Here is an 18,520-nt window from a genome sequence, read left to right as displayed (position 1 = left end):
GCCTTAAGCCCATACCAGCAATTACAATATTTATGACCAATCTGTAAACTAAACTGACTCTGTCTTTTGAACCCCACATGGTAAAGATCTTCCACTTTAATTTGTATGGTTGCCCTAAAAAGCCCTAGTCTCTGAAGATTAAAACCCTGAATCTCTGTGATGGACTTTGCTTCAAATGAATATGATCCTAAACACCTATGCAATCGTTTTTATCAAATTAATGGAATTTGTATCTATAAAATAAAATAAAATGCAGTATGTCTGACGTTACAAGCACGCTAAGCCAAAACATTTAACTCTCTGTGTGGAGTGATACACAGAATTGCGTTTTCACATTATCTTAAGTGAGTTCTGAGGCAGGCAGAGGAGATAGAGACGCTGGGAAAGTTGGCTGTTGCAGATGTACTGTGGCAAAGGAACATGTCGGGTGGCCTTAAAACCCTAGGGAGAAAAACAAACAGTTTGGGATTATGGTCACTTTCTTAGACTTTCTTTTGGAAGGACCTAAATGAAACTAGGGTGGTCAAGCTGGGTTTATAGGGATAAAGCCTCTCAAGTGGAGGCTTCTCCTGTGTCACCCATGGGACTTGCTTGGCCAGCATCAATGAGAAGCCCCAGAAATGAAAGGTGTGAGATGGAAGTTAGAGATGAGTTCCCTGGGAAGCAAAACATTCATTTTGGTCCCCAGTGCTGAGTGCTAAAAAGAGCATTAAAATGCAGAAAACTTGTTCCAGCTAAAGCATCCCACTTACTTGGCAATCCACATCTTATTGGAGAAGGGCTCCGGCTTCGAGATAGCTGAAAATATAAAAGAGTAACGTGAATGACACAGTAGGGGAAGCTCAAAGAATGAATCCCTGTGACATTTTATTCTAAAAACACTTAGCTAGTTGTTCTGAGGCACTTTAGAATGATGACATCACATCTAAGGTAGAACAATTCAATTCCTTTTATATGCCCTGAAGTATACAGGCACTCAATTTGGTTTAAATTATGTCATTCATTAAAATCTGAGCTCAGTGGCCTAAGTGTTTTTGTTTACTTGTTTGTTTGTTCGTTTGTTTGTTTTAATGGTGCCTGAAGACTTTGAGATTGGATGCACAGTGGCCATATTGAATTCAATGCTTTCCAGAAAATAATTATTAGTGGTAGTACAATGAACTAATTCAAGCTAAAATGATCAAATACTCTGTATCAGATTTTTATATGAATCCTGTCATGTGTCTGAAACCCTGTCCTATTAAGGAGGGTCACTGGGAAGCCAGGAAAGAATCACTTTCCAAATATCACATTTGCTTTCACTAAGCAAAAGCCACCACCTATACCTATAAACCTGTTACAGCTCAGAAATAAGTGACTAGAAGCAATATTCTTGCTCTGAGCTTTCAAAAACTTTATATAAATAGACACTAACAAAGATGAAAGCTGTTCTGGATGCATCAAGACCTCAAATGCCAAAATCAGACTAACTATAAATATTTGTATTTTATTTTCCAGGTGTACCCAGTCATTGTAAGGAGAGGATGGTGGAAAGGGACAGAAAGTTGGCAACAGTCTCACCATTAATAATGTATTTTAGGGGCGCCTGCCTGGCTCAGTTGATAAAGCATGTGACTCTTGATCTCAGGTTCAGGAGTTCAAGCTCCACATTGGACATGGAGCCTACTTTAAAAAAAAAAAAAAAAGAATATATTTTATTCTCATCTAAAGTTGAAATTATTTGGTTCTCCTTGGGCACAAAGCAGGAAAGAGAAAGAAGGGGTGGGAAACATGCATAAGGGCTTTATGTGAGGGATACTGCCCACCAACAAGCCATCCAGTGGGAGTCCAGAGGAAAAATTTGCCATGTCTGTAAGCACGATAGGTGTGTGATACTGGTTTTTGATAAGCCATGTCCTCTTAGAATAAGGAGATTGTGATTCTTCCAGGATAAAATTCTCAAGATTTCCTTTTTACTTATCAGTCCATTAAATGCACTATCTTTTTGCTTCTATCCACTGTAAATACTTATTCATGAATACGGATAAGTGAGTTGTATTAAAATTGCCAAGAGCAAAAGATCTGTGTCAGATACGTGCCTTTTCCATTCTCAGGCCATTTCCTTTTTCTGGATATTCCTTCTCAGTTTCCCAGCTCATTGAAATTCCACACATTCTAAAAAGCTAGATCAAGTACCAACTCGCCCACCTCACTACCAAGTCCAGAAAGAATCCCTCCCTCCTTGCCTGGCTCTAGTCCTTCGCGCATCTGGTATGGATGGTGGCATATACTGCACTCAGTTACTTGGTTTAAATCATATTGATCTTCCTGTATGGAAAACCATTCAAGGAAGAGACCATGTTTTCATCATTGTTGTGTCCCCCCTCCAAATCTAGCATCCATCAGAAAAGGAAGGAATAGTTGATAAAGAGCATGCTGAAGTAATAGGTGCTCACTAAACTCAGAAAAGTAGATCTTATTAATGGAAGGTGGAGGGCAGTTGGTTTCATTTTGTTTTACAGAAGGAGTTTCAGAAGTTTATAGCTAGAGCTGCATTACTAGAGATAATTTCAGAGAAGTGGAACCCTGTCAGATGTGATTCTCCTCCATCAGTCTCCCTAAAACAAGATTGAACAAATATATAATGAATTTTTATTTGAAGGAACAGCAAATTGTTAGCCTATCTGGTGTCCAGGTGTCTTGGTCCAGCCCTGTATTCAAAAGGCATTGACTAAATATTATTTGTTGAATAAATCAACAGTGGTGAATCATAATAATGTTTTTGGTTTTTAGAAATGTTTTGGCTGCTATTTTTTTGACAGAGGTATTAATAATCCTCCCAAGAACTCATACACAAGGAGCCCAATGTTATTCTTCCTACTTTGAAGTGTGGAGGAAAATTAATACCTGCAATGCCCTATATACAGTATTGAAATCCAGACCATTTGAGGAATTTCTCCAAATTCACGAAATAAGTTGAAGAGGAACCAAGGATCTGTGTTTAGATCACTCCCATTCTCCATTCAGAAAACCAGATCTGTTGCTCATTCCAAAACAAAAATAAAACTACAAGATATGTAAAGTCTATTATTCTTTGTTTTTTTTTGTTTTTGTTTTTTTAATTTTTATTTATTTATGATAGTCACACAGAGAGAGAGAGAGAGAGAGAGGGGCAGAGACACAGGCAGAGGGAGAAGCAGGCTCCATGCACCAGGAGCCTGATGTGGGATTCGATCCCGGGTCTCCAGGATCGCGCCCTGGGCCAAAGGCAGGCGCTAAACCACTGCGCCACCCAGGGATCCCCACTGCGCCACCCAGGGATCCCTATTCTTTGAAGTAAGTAAGAAAAACTCAACTTTTACTTCCTTCTTCCTTGAATGATACATTCCTTAGCCCAAGGAGCATAAAAATCAGTTTGGGGTTATTGCAACCGGTTCTCTTTCTACCTATAGACCTATAATCACCTCTTTTATAGGTGACTACTGGAGATAGAAGTGTCAACTATAAGATGCTTTGTGTAAAATTATTAGATATATACCGTGCTTAAACCAATACGGCTACGGGGGCAGATGGGACTTAAACTCCTGCTTCGACATCGACTTACAGATCGCACTGAATTCCACTAAAAAAAAAGAGAGAAATAGTAGTTTGTGAAAGTTCACATGGCTTAAAACAATATGCATATCCCACAGACCAAGAGGTTTTGCTGATATGATTACACTTGCCCATTACTGGGCATCAATCACCATGGGACCACTCTTCATTTCTTACAGCTGCCCAATATTTGACAATAATTTTAAGGGCACTTCCCATTGCAACAGCTTTGGAATATTCAAATTCTTGGTGCTAGAATATTGTTTTGATGAATAAATTGTTAGAAATTACATTCAAGCATGCAAGTGTCAGAGAATGTAAGCCCCTTGAGGGCAGGGATTTGGATCTCTTTTGTTCATTGCTGAATCCCCAGCACCTAAACTATATATGCTTGGGTCACATATAACTATTGAATAAATAAATATTGAATGAAATGAATTAATGACTGAGGAAGGGAGTGAATAAATAAGTGAATAAAAAACTAGATTCACTATAATGAGATTTTACTTGCAAAATCCTTCTTACAAATTTCCCTTCATTCAGTTTTTTCCTTTATTCCAAGTACTTCCTTTTAGGTTTTTCACATTTTGTCTTGGGAGTTTAAGCTGGGAAAAATGTTGGCAATATGCTTGAGGAGAGGAAGAAGGAAGTTAAAATGCCTATTTGACGTAGAATACATGAATAGTGGCTATTTCCTCTCCCTCCCTTCTTTTTTTTTTTTTTTTCTCCCTCCCTTCTGAATTGCACTACAGAGACTCTAAAATTTCAATTCCTTAACAGAAAGTGATAGTTGCAGGAGCTAGAAGCATGTTTTCCAAGCCCATTCATCATAGACAATGTGTGGCTGTCATATCAGCCCAACCTGATTTCTGTAGGTTCAACTTTCACAGCACAAAATATTTTATTGAGATACTGTTCACTATAGTGGGATGTTTAAGCTGAAAAAACCCTTAAGTTCTTTTAAAATATGCTGGTCCTGTACTCCCTTACATGTGTGAAATGTTTGCCATTGAAGCACTTTCCTATTTTCTCAAAGAGAACAGGAACTGAGACCAGCCAGATGGTGGCTTTGCACTGGACTGAAGAACTTCCCTTCAGAATTCTCTTAATTATTTCAAGGAAGGGCAGGATAAAAACCCCATTGTGTATATTATACAGAATATTCAAGCCCCCATGGCCGCCCAACCCCCACAGGAACACACAGTAATACACTTTCATACATATAGTCCGTTTTGAAGGCTGCCCAAATTTTACCATGTTCAGAACACATCATACCAAGGAGAGAAAAACAGACCAAATTCCTCTTTTCCAAAAATGGAATTTGTCAGTAAAAATTTGGCCAATTGTATCCTGAAAGTTCATTGATCACTTCCAAATGCTTAGAATCATAGAGGGCTGCCAATAAGATGAGCTCAAGGAGGTTTGCCCTTATAATAGCATATTTCTAAGATGGAGGAGGCACATATGGCTTGTTCCATCTTATAAATAAAGCCAACAAAGAAGTTAATGCCCAAAAATTATGAAGAATCATGGAAGAATCAAAGAAAAGAATCTCTTTTGCCCAGCCAGTCCCTCTCCTCTCCTTTGTATGAAACGTTGTCAAGCAAGTCTTTAGACTTCCTCTATAGAATCTCTGGATTTATAAATGTTCTCGAACTTGTGAATCAAACACTGGGGATGAATTGTCACTATGCAAGGCCACCGTACAAAAGCCCCTCTCTTGGTGACAGCTTCTCCCTTCATAATGACACAGTCATTCTCCATGAGAGCAGGCCACACATGATAGAAGACCAAGGGAGCAGTGAAGTCAGAGTCATAGCTGCGACGGTACCTATTTTAAACACACAAAAGAACAAAGAAGAGACATTAAGCAATTGATGTAGCATAAGGGGAGGACATCAGTGTAAATTTTCATTTTTTATTACACTCAGACTAGATAAATATGGATCCTGATTGTGTTATTAAAGACATGATTCTGGGCTCTTAGAATAGGAACCAATGATAACACGGACCTAACATGGACTCACATAGAACAAGTCATGTTAGACGAAACTCGGTCCTTTCCTTCTCAGAATTACAAGTTACAGTTCAGGAACACCTGGGTGGCTCAGCAGTTGAGCGTCTGCCTTCAGCTCAGGGCGTGATCCTGTAGTACCGGGATCGAGTCCCACATCAGGCTCCCTGCATGGAACCTGCTTCTCCCTCTGCCTATGTCTCAGCCCCCCTCTGTGTGTGTGTGTGTGTGTGTGTGTGTGTGTGTGTCTCATGAATAAACAAATAAAATCTTTTTTAAGAATTAAAAAATAAGTTACAGTTCAGGGAAACACTTGAGATGGAGACCATCTGAAGTCCTATAGGCATCCTGAAAGACTTCATATGCTATCTTTGTGGGCAAAATAAGAGAAAAAAAGGTGGATGATTGACTTAAGTAGGTCGATCAGAAACTGGTTCAATGATCTTATCCAAAGTGAAATAATTAGTGAGTCGATAAGACCTTGAATGAAGGTGCTCTCTCTCAATCTTTTTCTAAGTAACATGTTCATCAATGATCTGTGTGAACTATAGAAAAATCACTCAAAGGCTAGGGATGAGTAGGAAAGAAGAAACAAATGATAGTTTCAAAAAAAATAGCTCAACAGACAAGAACAATAAATTGAATCTAATAGGACACAATGTATGTGGATACATATGAGGTCCTAAAATTGAGTCTAAAAAGCGTATAATTGCACAGATAGAGGTGATAAAGGCTTAATCACACAAGCACAAGTAAAATAACAGGTTTCAGTTGAATTCAAAACAATCAACAACAGAGTTATACATCTAAAAAAAAACTGGTACAAATTAACTGGATTAATGGAGAATAAGAATGGCAAGAGTATTGGTCTCTCTAAGCTGCTCAGTTCAAAGCAGGGGACTACACTCAGTGTGGACACTTAAAAAGGAATACTCAGAAGAGCATGGAGCATAGGCCAAAGAAACTGATGTATCAAGAAGTCTCAAATCCCCTTTATATAGAAAAACCCAAAGCCATGAAACCAGAAGAAGGAAGATCTGAGTAATTGCTTCAAATACATGAAAGGGTGTCAGGGTTTAAAAAAAAAAAAAAAAGCATTAAAGTTGTTTTGTGAAGTCCTTGAAGTAGAACCAAATAGTCATCATTAGGAACTCTAGATTCAGCTCTACAGTCTTCCAGATGTACAGGCTACAGAGTGCCCCAAGAAGCAACAGGTTACATCTGATTAAAGTCATGGAAGCAGGAGGCCCTCACAGGCCCTCTGTGAAATGTGCAGGTTCCATAAACTAAAGTGGGTACACATTTCTGAGTGGTTCTATGCATTCTACAAAGGAGAAAGGAATAAAGGAAGAGGGAATAAGATAACATGTTCTGTAAAGAAATCAAAAAGATCAATTGCAGTGTAATGTTCGAATACCAGCTCTTCCATGAGTGGACACATGTTAGGAGCAATGATCTGAAAGAAAATAGAAACAGGGCAATGGCAGGAAAATATGGCAAGCTAAAAGGCAATTGGAAACACCATCACTGTGAATTTGATAAGCAAAAGAAAGGTATGTAGTCTCTGTCATCAATAGCTTGTAGGGACTGGGTCACCGCCCCCATTAACTCTGCAGACTGAACAAACACCAAAAGCTAACATTTCCTGAGAGCTCACTACATGCCAAGCAGCGTCTAAGTATTTTATCTGAATGAAGTCAACTGACCTTCTCCAGCCCTAGGAAACAGGTATCATTATTTCCCCCATATGACAAAGAGGGAACTAAGCAACAGACAAATTAGATAGCATGCCCCGAGTTACAGAGCTAATTGGTGGTAAAGCTGGGATTTGAACCCAAGCAGCCTGATACCAGAGCCTCAAGCCTCAGAGTGTTCTTAACCACTAGCTTGCCCTCTTCCCAATAATCTCTAGCTGTATCATGAGATCCCATAAAATTTCAGTAAAATGTTTTAAATTAATTTCTTCTAATTTATAAAGGAAACACGTACCATGTAAAAGTTGATAGAAATCTAATGGTCCTAGAGAGTCTAGAGCACACATTCTCAAATGCTTGTGTGATAAGGAACACCTAGGTGTTTGTTAAATGGCAGACTCTTGAGCCCCACCCCAGACCTACTGCATAAAATATCATAGAGTGTGATCCAGGAACCTGCCTTTTTAACAAGATTTGAGTAATTCTGACACAAGTGATCTATATGCCATACTTTGAGAAACATGGCCTAAATAATGCAGTAGAAACCAATAAAAAGTAATACACATTTGTAGGTAGATAGCACTTTTTTAAAAAGTGTTCTAGACAGGCTCCAGGCATTCATTAGTTCTCCCCAAGACTAATGCATTCAATGAAAATGATAACATCACCTCTGAATTACATTTGACTGAGAAAGAAAGTGACCCCAGGAGAGGGGTCTGGCCTCTGGTACAGAGAAGTATAGAGCAGGCCCTGGAAGCCAGGTTCTTTCTGTTGATTTCCCCACCCAGAGTTCTTTTCCCTAAATTGTTTCCAGAAAAGAGAGAAAAGATTATTTATTAAAAAGAAAAAAAACAACCCTTAGCTTCTGCTCTTATGTCTCTTACTTGCAATCATTAAAAATTTCTCCATCTGCCCCAAATGCGATATCTAGGGGTGGGTCTAAAGTCTGCATTGCAAAGGCAATGCAGCATATCTCCTGGATGAAGTCACTGAGGAGACAAAAGTCAACTTCAGGAGGAAATGAAATCTTGGGATTGACATTCATGGCTCGGATTACATCCTGAAAAACAAAAAGATGGCATCGCCTTGTTACCAACCTGTGACAAGAAGCTCTGACACCCAAAGGGGGTTATGACCGGTGGGTGGTGGGAAAGAGCAAATGGGTCAGAATATCATAAACTAGAAAAGCCGCACATGTGCTGAAGCGAAAGACTCACTGATGGGAAAGGAGAAAAGATGATGCAGGGGACAAATGGCATGCTAAAAGCCAAGAGAGTCTCCCCCCAAAACTAAAGCAAACACCCTTAGTGGCTTTTATTTATTATTTCCTCATTTTTCTATTCTAGGCAAGTATAGGAACTCTGTGGGGTCATGACCATTGTTGCTCCCAACTAAAAACTGGAAAACTGGGACGCCTGGGTGGCTCAGTTGGTTAAGCATCTGCCTTGGGCTCAGGTCATGAGGCCACAGTCCTGGGATCCAGCCCCACATCAGGTTCCCTGCTTGGTGGGGGGTCTGCCTCTCTTCCCCTCTTCCCCTCTCCCAGCTCATGCTCACCCACACTCTCTGTCTCTCAAGTAAATAAATAAGTAAAATCTTAAAAATTAAAAAAAAATTAAAGACTGGAAAACTAAAGCACAAAGGTTAAGTAAATGTGCAAGGTCACATAGCTAGTAAGTGGCACAGCCAGGATGCAAATCTATATTGTCCCTCAAGCCATTGCTCTTAAGCACTATGGCATTCTATCTCCAATCTTAAGAACCCATCTGAGGTGGGCACTTGACGAGATGAGCACTGGGTGTTATTCTGTATGTTGACAAATTGAACACCAATAAAAAATAAATTTATTTAAAAAAAAAAAAGAACCCATCTAAAAATAGAACTATGAAGGTTCCCCATAAAATGTCTAAGAAATGTCCATTAACGACTGCTTATACAAAGTCAATTGGATGCTCCTCATTTCTGCTATCCCATTACATACAAGAAATGCCGAGCATGGGATTTCTGAATTACTAGTATTCCACGTAAAGAGGAGCAGCAGCAAACCAGTCACGCCAAGAGACCCAGCACTTACGTTAACACTGCTTTGGGAATCATATAGATCAAGATGACAAATGATATAATCCAAGACGGCATCCTCAAAGTTATTCGACCCCGCCAGAGATGGTGTCAACGATTTCCTCACACGGATCTTGAAATGTCTAAATGCCATTTTAGCTACATGGAATGCCTCCTGCAGGTAAAAATGCAGCAAATTTATTAGGTAGAAGAAGAGGAGGGAAGAGGTCCGAGGCAAGGAATGAAGAAAGACTACTCACCAAAAATTCAACATCACATGGATCTTCTGAACACTAAATACAGTTGGTCAAAACTAATTTTAATCTTGGAGAAAACGCAGATCTCAATTTTGAAAAGTACATAAATACATATACAACTATGCATGTTCACTAATTTCAAGACATTTGCTCATTGCTCTGCTAATTCTGAGTGTGGGAGGCAGGACAGTGCAGAGGTTCAAGGAAACAGATCATCTGTGGTTGCATCAACACTTAAAAAGTGCTGGTTAGGAGCACCTGCATGGCTCAGTCAGTCAAGCATCAGACTTTTAATTTTGGCTCAGGTCATGATCTCAGGGTCGTGGGATCGGGTCCCGCGTGGGGCTCCATGCTTAGTGGAGCTTGCTTCTCTCCCTCTTTCTCTGCCCTTCCCCATGCTTGCGCTCTCTCTCGCTCTCTCTCTCTCTCTTTCTCTCTCTCAAATAAGTAAATCTTTAAAAAATAATAATAAAAGTGCTGGTTGATCCTATGATCCTACAGCAATGTCACCTTACTGGTCCAGAAAAGAAATTATCAGTGTTTATGTTATACAAAGACACTTATCAAGCATCTGGCATGTTCCCTGGCATATATTAATTCAACAAGCATTTATTAAATGTCTGTTATATAGTAGGCACCAAGGAAACTCAGTTACATGTGAAAAACATGCCCCTTAAGCTTACAGAACCTTAGCCGACCTCTTAATGAGATAAACCAGGGTTGGCAAACTTTTTTCGCAAAGAGCCAGAGAATAAATATCTCAGTCTTGCCTAAAATACATACAGTCTCTTGTCACATTTTTTTTTTTTGACAATCATTTAAAAATGTAAAGCCATTCTTTATATTCTTAGCTCTCAGGTGGGATTTTTCTTAGAAATACAGGCCAGGACTAGCTCTGGCCCATGGGTCCTAGTCTGCTGAACCCTGAAATAAATGAATACTACAGGATAAAGTTCAGAAGGCTCTGATAATTCTGTTCTCATCCCAGTAGGTTTTGTTTTGTTTTTAAATATGGATAGTTAAAATAAATAAATAAGTAAATAAATAAATAAATAGATAAATAAACAAATAAATAAATAAATAAATAAATAAATAAATAAACATGGATTGCTCTTGTGTCTCATAACGGACCCTTCGTATCTCAGTACTCACAAAACAAATACCTTTGGCTTTGAGAATTAAGGTTTATGTATGAGCATCTTCAACCTGCCATACTCAAGGAGCCGATGTACTAGCAATTTTAGTAACTACTCCTACTTAAATAAACAGAAGAGTTAACACAAGCACAGCCTTCTGAGGTTTTGGAGAATGAGAGGAAATAGCAATCAAACGATAGCCATAAGCTGCACCATCTCAATAGTGTACATATGCACACATTGGAGGGCCCAGCGCAAATCAATATAGGATACAGGCATTTGAGATAATCCTATACTTATGGATCCATCTGCTATGACAAATGTCTGGTCGACACAAATATTCATAGACACGAGTTGTTCTTGATTGTGAGTAACTGTTCATCCCAAATATTTGTAATGGAAGGAAGGAAGAAGCAAAGAAGCCAACAGGCAAGGAAGGAAGCAGATGGAAATCCCCCCCTCCTCCCTCTGCGACCTCAGGGTCAACGGGTCCTTCCCGGCTGTATGCTCGGGTCACCCAAGCGCTGTCTGCCCGTGGCGCAGGTGTCACCTACCACGGTGGCGATGTAGATGATCCTCTGCACCGTCTCGGCCTTGTCGATGCAGCGCCGCAGCAGGCACTGCGCATCCAGGCGGGCCTGGGAGTAGGCGTCGCTGAACCGGGACAGGAGGGCAGCCTTGCGGGCCACACTGGACAGTTTGGCGTGATTCGGGGACGGGGTCCTGATCTTGGCCACGGCGGTGGAGGGGCTGGTGGACCGGCTGCGGCTCTGGCTGCGGCTGCGGCTGTGAGGGGCAGGGCTGGGCGTCCGGCTCCTGGCCGACCTGTTGGCAAGAACCGACGGGAGAGGCAGGCTGATGCGCTCCTCCCTCCTCCCCGGCCACCTGAACTGCCAGTGATGCCCGTCAGCCGTGCAGGGGAAGCAGGTGCCCCCCAGACCTCTCCGCCAGGCATCCAGTACATTTGCGGTCAGATGCTCTAAATAAGCATGGGGAACTGGCACCCCAGGTTATTCTTTCAGCGGCCCTGCAAGCTCAACATTGATCGCTGGCCCTGTTAGGGCTGCGGAGCTCTGAGGCTCAGAAGAGTCAATAGGGTCCCCAAGTAAAGTGGCACTGCTAGCAAGAGCCAGCATTAAAGAGATCAGTTGACTTCTTACCCCAGCCTTGGGGGTACGAACAGATCACGGGCCATATGGTCTAAACAGGATGACCACTGAACAATGAGAAAGATCTGAGTTCTCCTTCTATCGCAGTGGCACCGTTGGCTCGCCTCTCCAAAGCCTAAGTTCTCACCCACAATGTGTTCGCCCTATTTCTGGGTGGGAGTGGAGCTAAGAATAGATGTGCAAGTACTGGGTGAATGTAAAGCAGGGTATCAATGAACGGCATCAAAGGCAATGGACGGGGCGCCTGGGTGGCTCAGTGGTTGAGCATCTTCCTTTGGCTCAGGTCATGATCCCGGGGTCCAGGGATCGAGCCCTGCATCAGGCTTCCTATAGGGAGCCTGCTTCTCCCTGTCTCTGTGTCTCTCATGAATAAATAAATAAAATCCTAAAAAAGGGGGGGGGCACTGGGCCCCCAAGGAGGGAGGTGTAGAAGAAACTATGGAGCAAACAGTAATACAAAGCCCACTCTGAAGGAGGGGCAGAGGGAAAGCCCTCCAGTGTGGTTTGACAATTTCCAGGGTGCAGGAAATACTGCCACCAGGGCCAATTTCCAGCTACTAATGTGACATCACATTGAACTCAGAATTAGGCAGACTTGCACAGAATCGGTCCTTGGGAGCCAAGACAAGCTGGTATCAGCACAGCATGCCAGACTGACTCCCAAAACCAAGAAAGGCCAAGGTGGCATATAGGTGGATTGGGGACCAGGTGTGGGGGTGCCTTTGACAGTTTGGATCAGGGCATGTTGTGGGGCTGAGGGAGGTGGTGGGTGTTAAAAAGAACAAGGAAAATACTCCAAGAGAAACATCCTGCTTTGTCCTCACTTAACTCCGAACGACCTGTCTTAACCTTCTGTCCATCCGTAGAAAGAGATGTCACGAGAACACTTACCTACACACTCCATCAAATGAAACGAGATACAGGAAGTAAAATGACAGGTGGTCATCCCGGAGGGAGGACTCCCAGACCTCAGAGAACAGGACCCTCATATTATGGAATATTCTCTCAGCATGGGTATGGCCCATGCATGACAGGTGCACCCAGATCTGCTCTCGAGCCAAAGAACCATCCTCTCCTCTTGCCTAGCTCTCAGTTTCATTCCTTGCGCTTCCACGTCAGCCCCAAATTACTTAGTGTCCAAGCAGAGGTATTCTCTCTCTCTCTAGAAGGGTGCAGTTAGAGAAAATAATCCCTCTACAATTCAAATATTGTGGGGGTTTGGATTCTGGATGTCATTTCACTTTTTTTCCAAGCCACGCTTTTACCACTACTGAAAGGAACTGAAATGAAAAGATCTGTAAGCATTTGTCAGACCTTCCTTGAAGCACAGATTTTTCAGCAGACAGAACAGCTATCTCATCCTTCAGGGTTCGGAGCTGTTTCTCATAATCAAAAATCACTTCGGTCCGCTGGTCTGGGTTCCTCTTGTCGATGCTTCGCTGGTCCAACTTCCTCTGCTCTGAGGCTCGAGGCTCTGCACCCCGCAGCTCCACACTTTTATGCTCTGTGCTTCTGTGGCGGGAGTCCTCCTGGGCTTGAAGAGATTTAAGCCTGGGCAGAAAACAAAAATTAAGGAGGAAAGAAAAGAGAAAGAGGGAAGAATGGAGGAAAGGTAATAGTAACAACTGGCATATGTGGTAACAGAGGCTACTCTACTTAGCAATGCCATTACTGCGCTGGAAAACTCACAAGCAACCAACACAAATCAGAAAGGAGCAGACTGCCAGGGTCAGAATGCCACCCATGTCTGCAGCTTGCATGCAAAAAAGGCTCCAGGGGTACCTGGGCGGCTCAGTGGTTGAGCATCGGCCTTTGGTTCAGCTTGTGATCCCAGATGGAGTCCCACATTGAGCTTCCTGCAGGAGCCTGCTTCTCCCTCTGCCTATGTCTCTCCCTCTCTCTCTGTGTCTCTCGTGAATAAATATTCATAAATAAATAAAATATTTAAAAAGAAAGAAAGAAAAAAGAGAAGAAGGCTTCTGAAAAAGAAATATGTATGCAGATCCTCTAGCAAAAGCAGAGTGGGCCTATAGTCACCCTGGTTTCTATTAGGCTGGTCTTAACTGCATAGAACTCTGGAAGCATTTGACCTTCAAAACCTAGGTCCAGAAGCTGGCCAGAGAAGCAATCTCCTAGCTCTTGGATTCTCTGGACAGATGGAATATGGGAGGAAATGACAATACAGAAGTGGAAGGGTGAATTTACAAAAATAATGTATTCTAGAAACAAAGCTTCGGAAATAAAGTTGTCATCCTTGTAAAGATACAAAAAGGTGTGACTCCCTAAAAGATACAAAAAGGTGTGACTCCCTAAAACAGCAAAGCCACACAAAGAGAAGGTGCTGTGATGAAAAGGACAATGATATAAGATGAAAAAATAAGGGCTAAGATTAAGGAGGACACAGAGAAGCTAACGATGCAATAGCAGAATTAAAAGCTGCACTGCAAACAGTAAAGAACAGAATCGCTACTACAGGAAATCATCGAATTATAGGATCAAAGAAATTGAGAAGGTCTATCAAGTAGGAAATAAGAGATGAACATGACAGTGAGAGTTCTTCTCCTAAGCAGCCTGGGGTGACTCTGAAAATGGTTCGCTAGCCACTTGACCCAGAAAAACCTGCAAAATCATGCAAATCAAGAGGTTCAGATCTTTCTATTCACTTTAGGAACCCACATGAAGCTGCCCAGGCCATCAAGGGCATGCATCTCCAAAAAGCCACCAAGTATCTGAAGATATCACTTTGCAGAAGCAGCATGTGCCATGCTGTCACTACACTGGTGGAGTTGGCAGGTGTGCCCGGGCCAAAGAGTTGGGCTAGACACTGGGCTGGTGGCTCAAGAAGAGTTCTGAATTTTTAATACTTAAAAATGCAGAGAATAATGCTGAACTGAAGGGTTTAGATGGAGATTCTCTGAGCTTTGAGCCCATCCAGGTGAACAAAGCCCCCAAGATGAGGCATAGAACTTAACGAGACTCGTGGTCGGATTCACCCATACATGAGCTCTCCCAGCCACATTGAGATGGTCCTTACTGGAAAAGAGCAGATTGTTCCTAAGCCAGAAGAGAAGGTTACACAGAAGAAAAAGATATCCTAGAAGAAACTGAAGAAACAGAAACTGGTTCGGGAGTAAATTCTGCATAGAATAAATGCAAATAAAGATAAAAAGAGTAAAAAAGAAAGAGAATGATGGTGAGAGGGGAGATAGAAGTGGAAAACAGAAAACTACTCCCAGCTACAATGTTGGTGGTGGTGTTCTCAAAGAAATCAGAACAATGGAACATGTGTGAAGGCAGCAAAAAAGGTCTTCGTGTGTGTGTGTGTTTTAATATAACTCTCCACTTGCTTTTGGGAGGAAAAATCAAAATTAAAATCAAGGAAGGTATATCACCTTATACCTGTCAGATTGGCTGGAATGAAAAAGACAAGAAATAACAAATGCTGGCAAGGACATGGAGATAAGGGAACCTTTGTGCACTGCTGGTAGGAATGTAAATTGGTGCAGCCACTGTGGAAAACACTATGGAATCTCCTCAAAAAATTAAATATTGAAATGTAGTAATTCCTCTACTGGGTATTTACCTAAAGATAACAAAAACACTAATTTGAAAAGATATATGCACGTCTATATTTATCGCAGCATTATCTACAATAGCCAAGATATGGAAGCAACCCATGTCCATTGATAGATAAATGGATCAAGATGTGGTATATGTATATGTGGTGTGATGTGATATGATATGATATCAACATATATGCACATGTATATATACATACATATGTATATGCACACATTAGATATACACACACATATACAATGGAATATTACTCGGCCATAAAAAAGAACTAAATCTTGCCCTCTGTGACAACATGGATAGACCTAGAGGGTATTATTCCAAGTGACATAAGTCAGAAAGAGAAAGGTAAATATGAGAAGACTTCAGTTACATGTGAAATTTTAAAAAGCAAAACAAATGAATAAACAAACAAGTAGAAACAGACCCATAAATACAGAGAACAAAGTGGTTCTGTCAGAGAGAAGAAGTGTGGGAGACGAGCAAAGGGGATGAAGGGGAAAGGGAAGTATAGGCTTCCACATCTGAAATAAATAAGTCACAGGAACAAAAGGCACAGCATAGGGAATATAGTCACTGACATTATAATAGCATTGAAGGGTGACAGATGGGAGCTACACTTGTGGCGAACCTAGCATAAGGCACAGAGTTGTCGAGTCACTATGTTATACATCTGAAACTGGTGGGACACTCAGTGTCAACTATACATTGAATTAAAAAATTCAAGGAAAGTATAACCTTAAAGCATGTGTTTATGTTTTCCTTCTAGGAATTTATGGTTAGAGAATAATCAGAAATTTAAACTAAGACCTGCCACAACAATTATCACAGTTGTTATCTCCAATGTTTAAAATCAGTACCAAGGTAAAATATTCAATATTAGGGAGATATCTAAATAGTATAACATGGTGCATCTATTTAAAACTAAGTTTTGCAGTATTTTTTTCTTAGCAATAGAAAAAAAACAAGGTTAAGTGAAAAGATGGTATCTAAAATTGTATACTTAGGCCTATTTTGCAGCAATAACTCTATTTTTCAATGTATCCGGTGGAATAAATTGCAAAATGGTAACAGTAACTGGCTCTGGAATTACGAGAGGGTCTTTGGGTTCCTTTTACACTCTATTATACTTTGAAAATGTTCTATAGTAGATAGCTAATGTTTTTGTAGTAAGAAAAAAATACATTAAACATTAATAAAAATATTGCTGCCTTTCCTCTCTGTGAACAGCTTCTTTCATATTATAATGGAGCACCAAAAAGCTAAATTCAAAGATCAATCAGCAGCCTACAATAATCCTGTCATTTTTTTTTTCTTACTGCTTTCTTAGCTGATTTATTTCCTCCTCTGCAGCCAAAAGGGATATGGCCGATCTGTTCTTGGTTTCTTCAAGAGTCTTTTCAGTTTCAGCCAGACTGTAAGAGAAATCAATAACTAAAGACAGATTTTTTCCAAAATTGGCAGACTTTCCAAATCAAGGCATAGGTTCTCCCAGGAACTTTTGGCATATGATATAAATTCAACATAAACAAGATCAAATTATGAGACATCTGCATCCAATCAGATGCTATTGCAAATATTATGGTGCACTTGTATGCAAAAACATGCTAGCGCTCTTTCTCAATGTCAAACACAAAGACATTACAGAGCAACTACCATTAAAAGGCTATGTAATAATTATTAACATTAGAATGCAAAGGGCAAAGAAACTTGTTCTCCTTCATCTCCCCCTCCTAATTTATCTGCTCTAATCACACCAAATCCTCAAGCTGCCTCTCCCTATAAAATCTCCGTTTTCTGCAATATAATACCATTTTCTGCAGTAGTTTCATTACTTTGCACCGTAGAGTTGCATTTGACTTAATTTTCCCAGGCTTCCTAAATATATAAAAAAAAAAATTATTTGCCCACCTACAAGTAAAGTCTTCCATAATCACACTTGACTACCAAGTATTTCATGTCTTCCTGCCTCTGACTTCCACCACTTATTAGCATGATTTTCCTGAGTTTTTCAACATAGCTAGGTCATTGCTAGCTTCAAGGACTCTCTTCATTGTAGGCAAATCATAACAAATCATATTATTTCTTTAGGTCTATCTAAAATCAAAAAAGAAATGGAAGTATGTGGATGATATGGGATGGAGCAGTGATTCCCAATCAAGTTGCCCTAGTCCAGCAAGAGATCATAGGGTGGGCAAAGGTTTCGTGACTTCTCGGACCCTACTTCCTTAACTATCCAGGCTCTTCCATCACAGTTGTCCTGAGGCTAAGAGAGTGCAGTTGCTATCTAAACACCTGTCTTCTTCCTTCCTTTTAGATGGAAGAATCAAAGGCCCAACACTTGAGTCCTTCCCTAGACAGTGAAGAAGATTGAGAAATAAGAGGCTAGCAGGATCCCTACCAAGTCGCCACAGATTCCAGCCAACCAGGCAGTACAAGAGGTGTTGTGATTACCCAAAGTTCCTTCGGGTCTCCTCCTTCTCCTCGCCACCTAACAAGTGCCCACACATCCTGTGAGTGCTTTCTTGTACAAATGCCGCCCTTGACTCTCTCAATCCGAGTGTGTCTCCCCTTCTCCCAAGTGCCTCCAACACTTGGTTCACACTTACAATCTCATTACAAACACACTGTGAACTACTTAAGGGTGAGAATTTTCTTTAATTCATCTTTTTTCCCCAGCACCTAAGACAGTGCCTGTAACACAGAAGATATTTTTTAAGCTGAGAAATGAATGAACAAAACGTCTAAAGTCTTTTTTAAAATGCCAAAGTAGCAGTAACTTCATAATAGGACTACTGGAGATTAAGAGGAAATTGCTGTGATTTAATTCAAAGGTGAATATGTTACAGGTTTTTTAAAGGATACATGGAGGGGGAAAAATGAATGTTTTTGTCAAGAGAAAAATTAAAAGAAGCAAACAGACCAAGAAAGGAAGGAGAGTATGAACAGGAATAAAGTAGTTATTTTTTTTTCTCAAGACATGGTACACATGTGTGAACACATATACATACAACCAAATGTACATGCTAATTTGGCACTCTTG

At 40.8% G+C, this 18,520-nt stretch overlaps 1 protein-coding gene across 3 annotated transcripts in view; it reads right to left on the bottom strand.

The window, feature by feature from the left end:
- Positions 1–262: 262 nt before the first annotated feature.
- The window catches only part of SPATA18 (spermatogenesis associated 18), a 36,945-nt gene continuing 18,687 nt past the window's right edge, over positions 263–18,520 (bottom strand). Inside the window, exons 5-13 of one of the 3 annotated variants that reach the window (XR_013352185.1) lie at positions 16,797–16,892; positions 13,216–13,452; positions 11,287–11,557; positions 9,356–9,514; positions 8,166–8,341; positions 5,231–5,404; positions 3,518–3,601; positions 753–798; positions 263–441 (exon numbers count right to left, since the gene is read on the bottom strand). Coding sequence is in view for 2 of the 3 variants with exons in the window: in XM_077847983.1 (XP_077704109.1) it covers positions 434–441; positions 753–798; positions 3,518–3,601; positions 5,281–5,404; positions 8,166–8,341; positions 9,356–9,514; positions 11,287–11,557; positions 13,216–13,452; positions 16,797–16,892 (1,201 nt within the window). In the remaining variant the exon portion in view is untranslated. The remainder of the gene's footprint in view (positions 442–752; positions 799–3,517; positions 3,602–5,230; positions 5,405–8,165; positions 8,342–9,355; positions 9,515–11,286; positions 11,558–13,215; positions 13,453–16,796; positions 16,893–18,520) is intronic. The other 2 variants (XM_077847983.1, XM_077847984.1) reach the window with 2 other exon arrangements.

Source organism: Canis aureus, chromosome 14, assembly GCF_053574225.1.
Source record: "Canis aureus isolate CA01 chromosome 14, VMU_Caureus_v.1.0, whole genome shotgun sequence".
Classification (NCBI taxonomy): Eukaryota; Metazoa; Chordata; class Mammalia; order Carnivora; family Canidae; genus Canis; species Canis aureus.
This window is presented reverse-complemented; position numbering and strand designations above follow the sequence as displayed.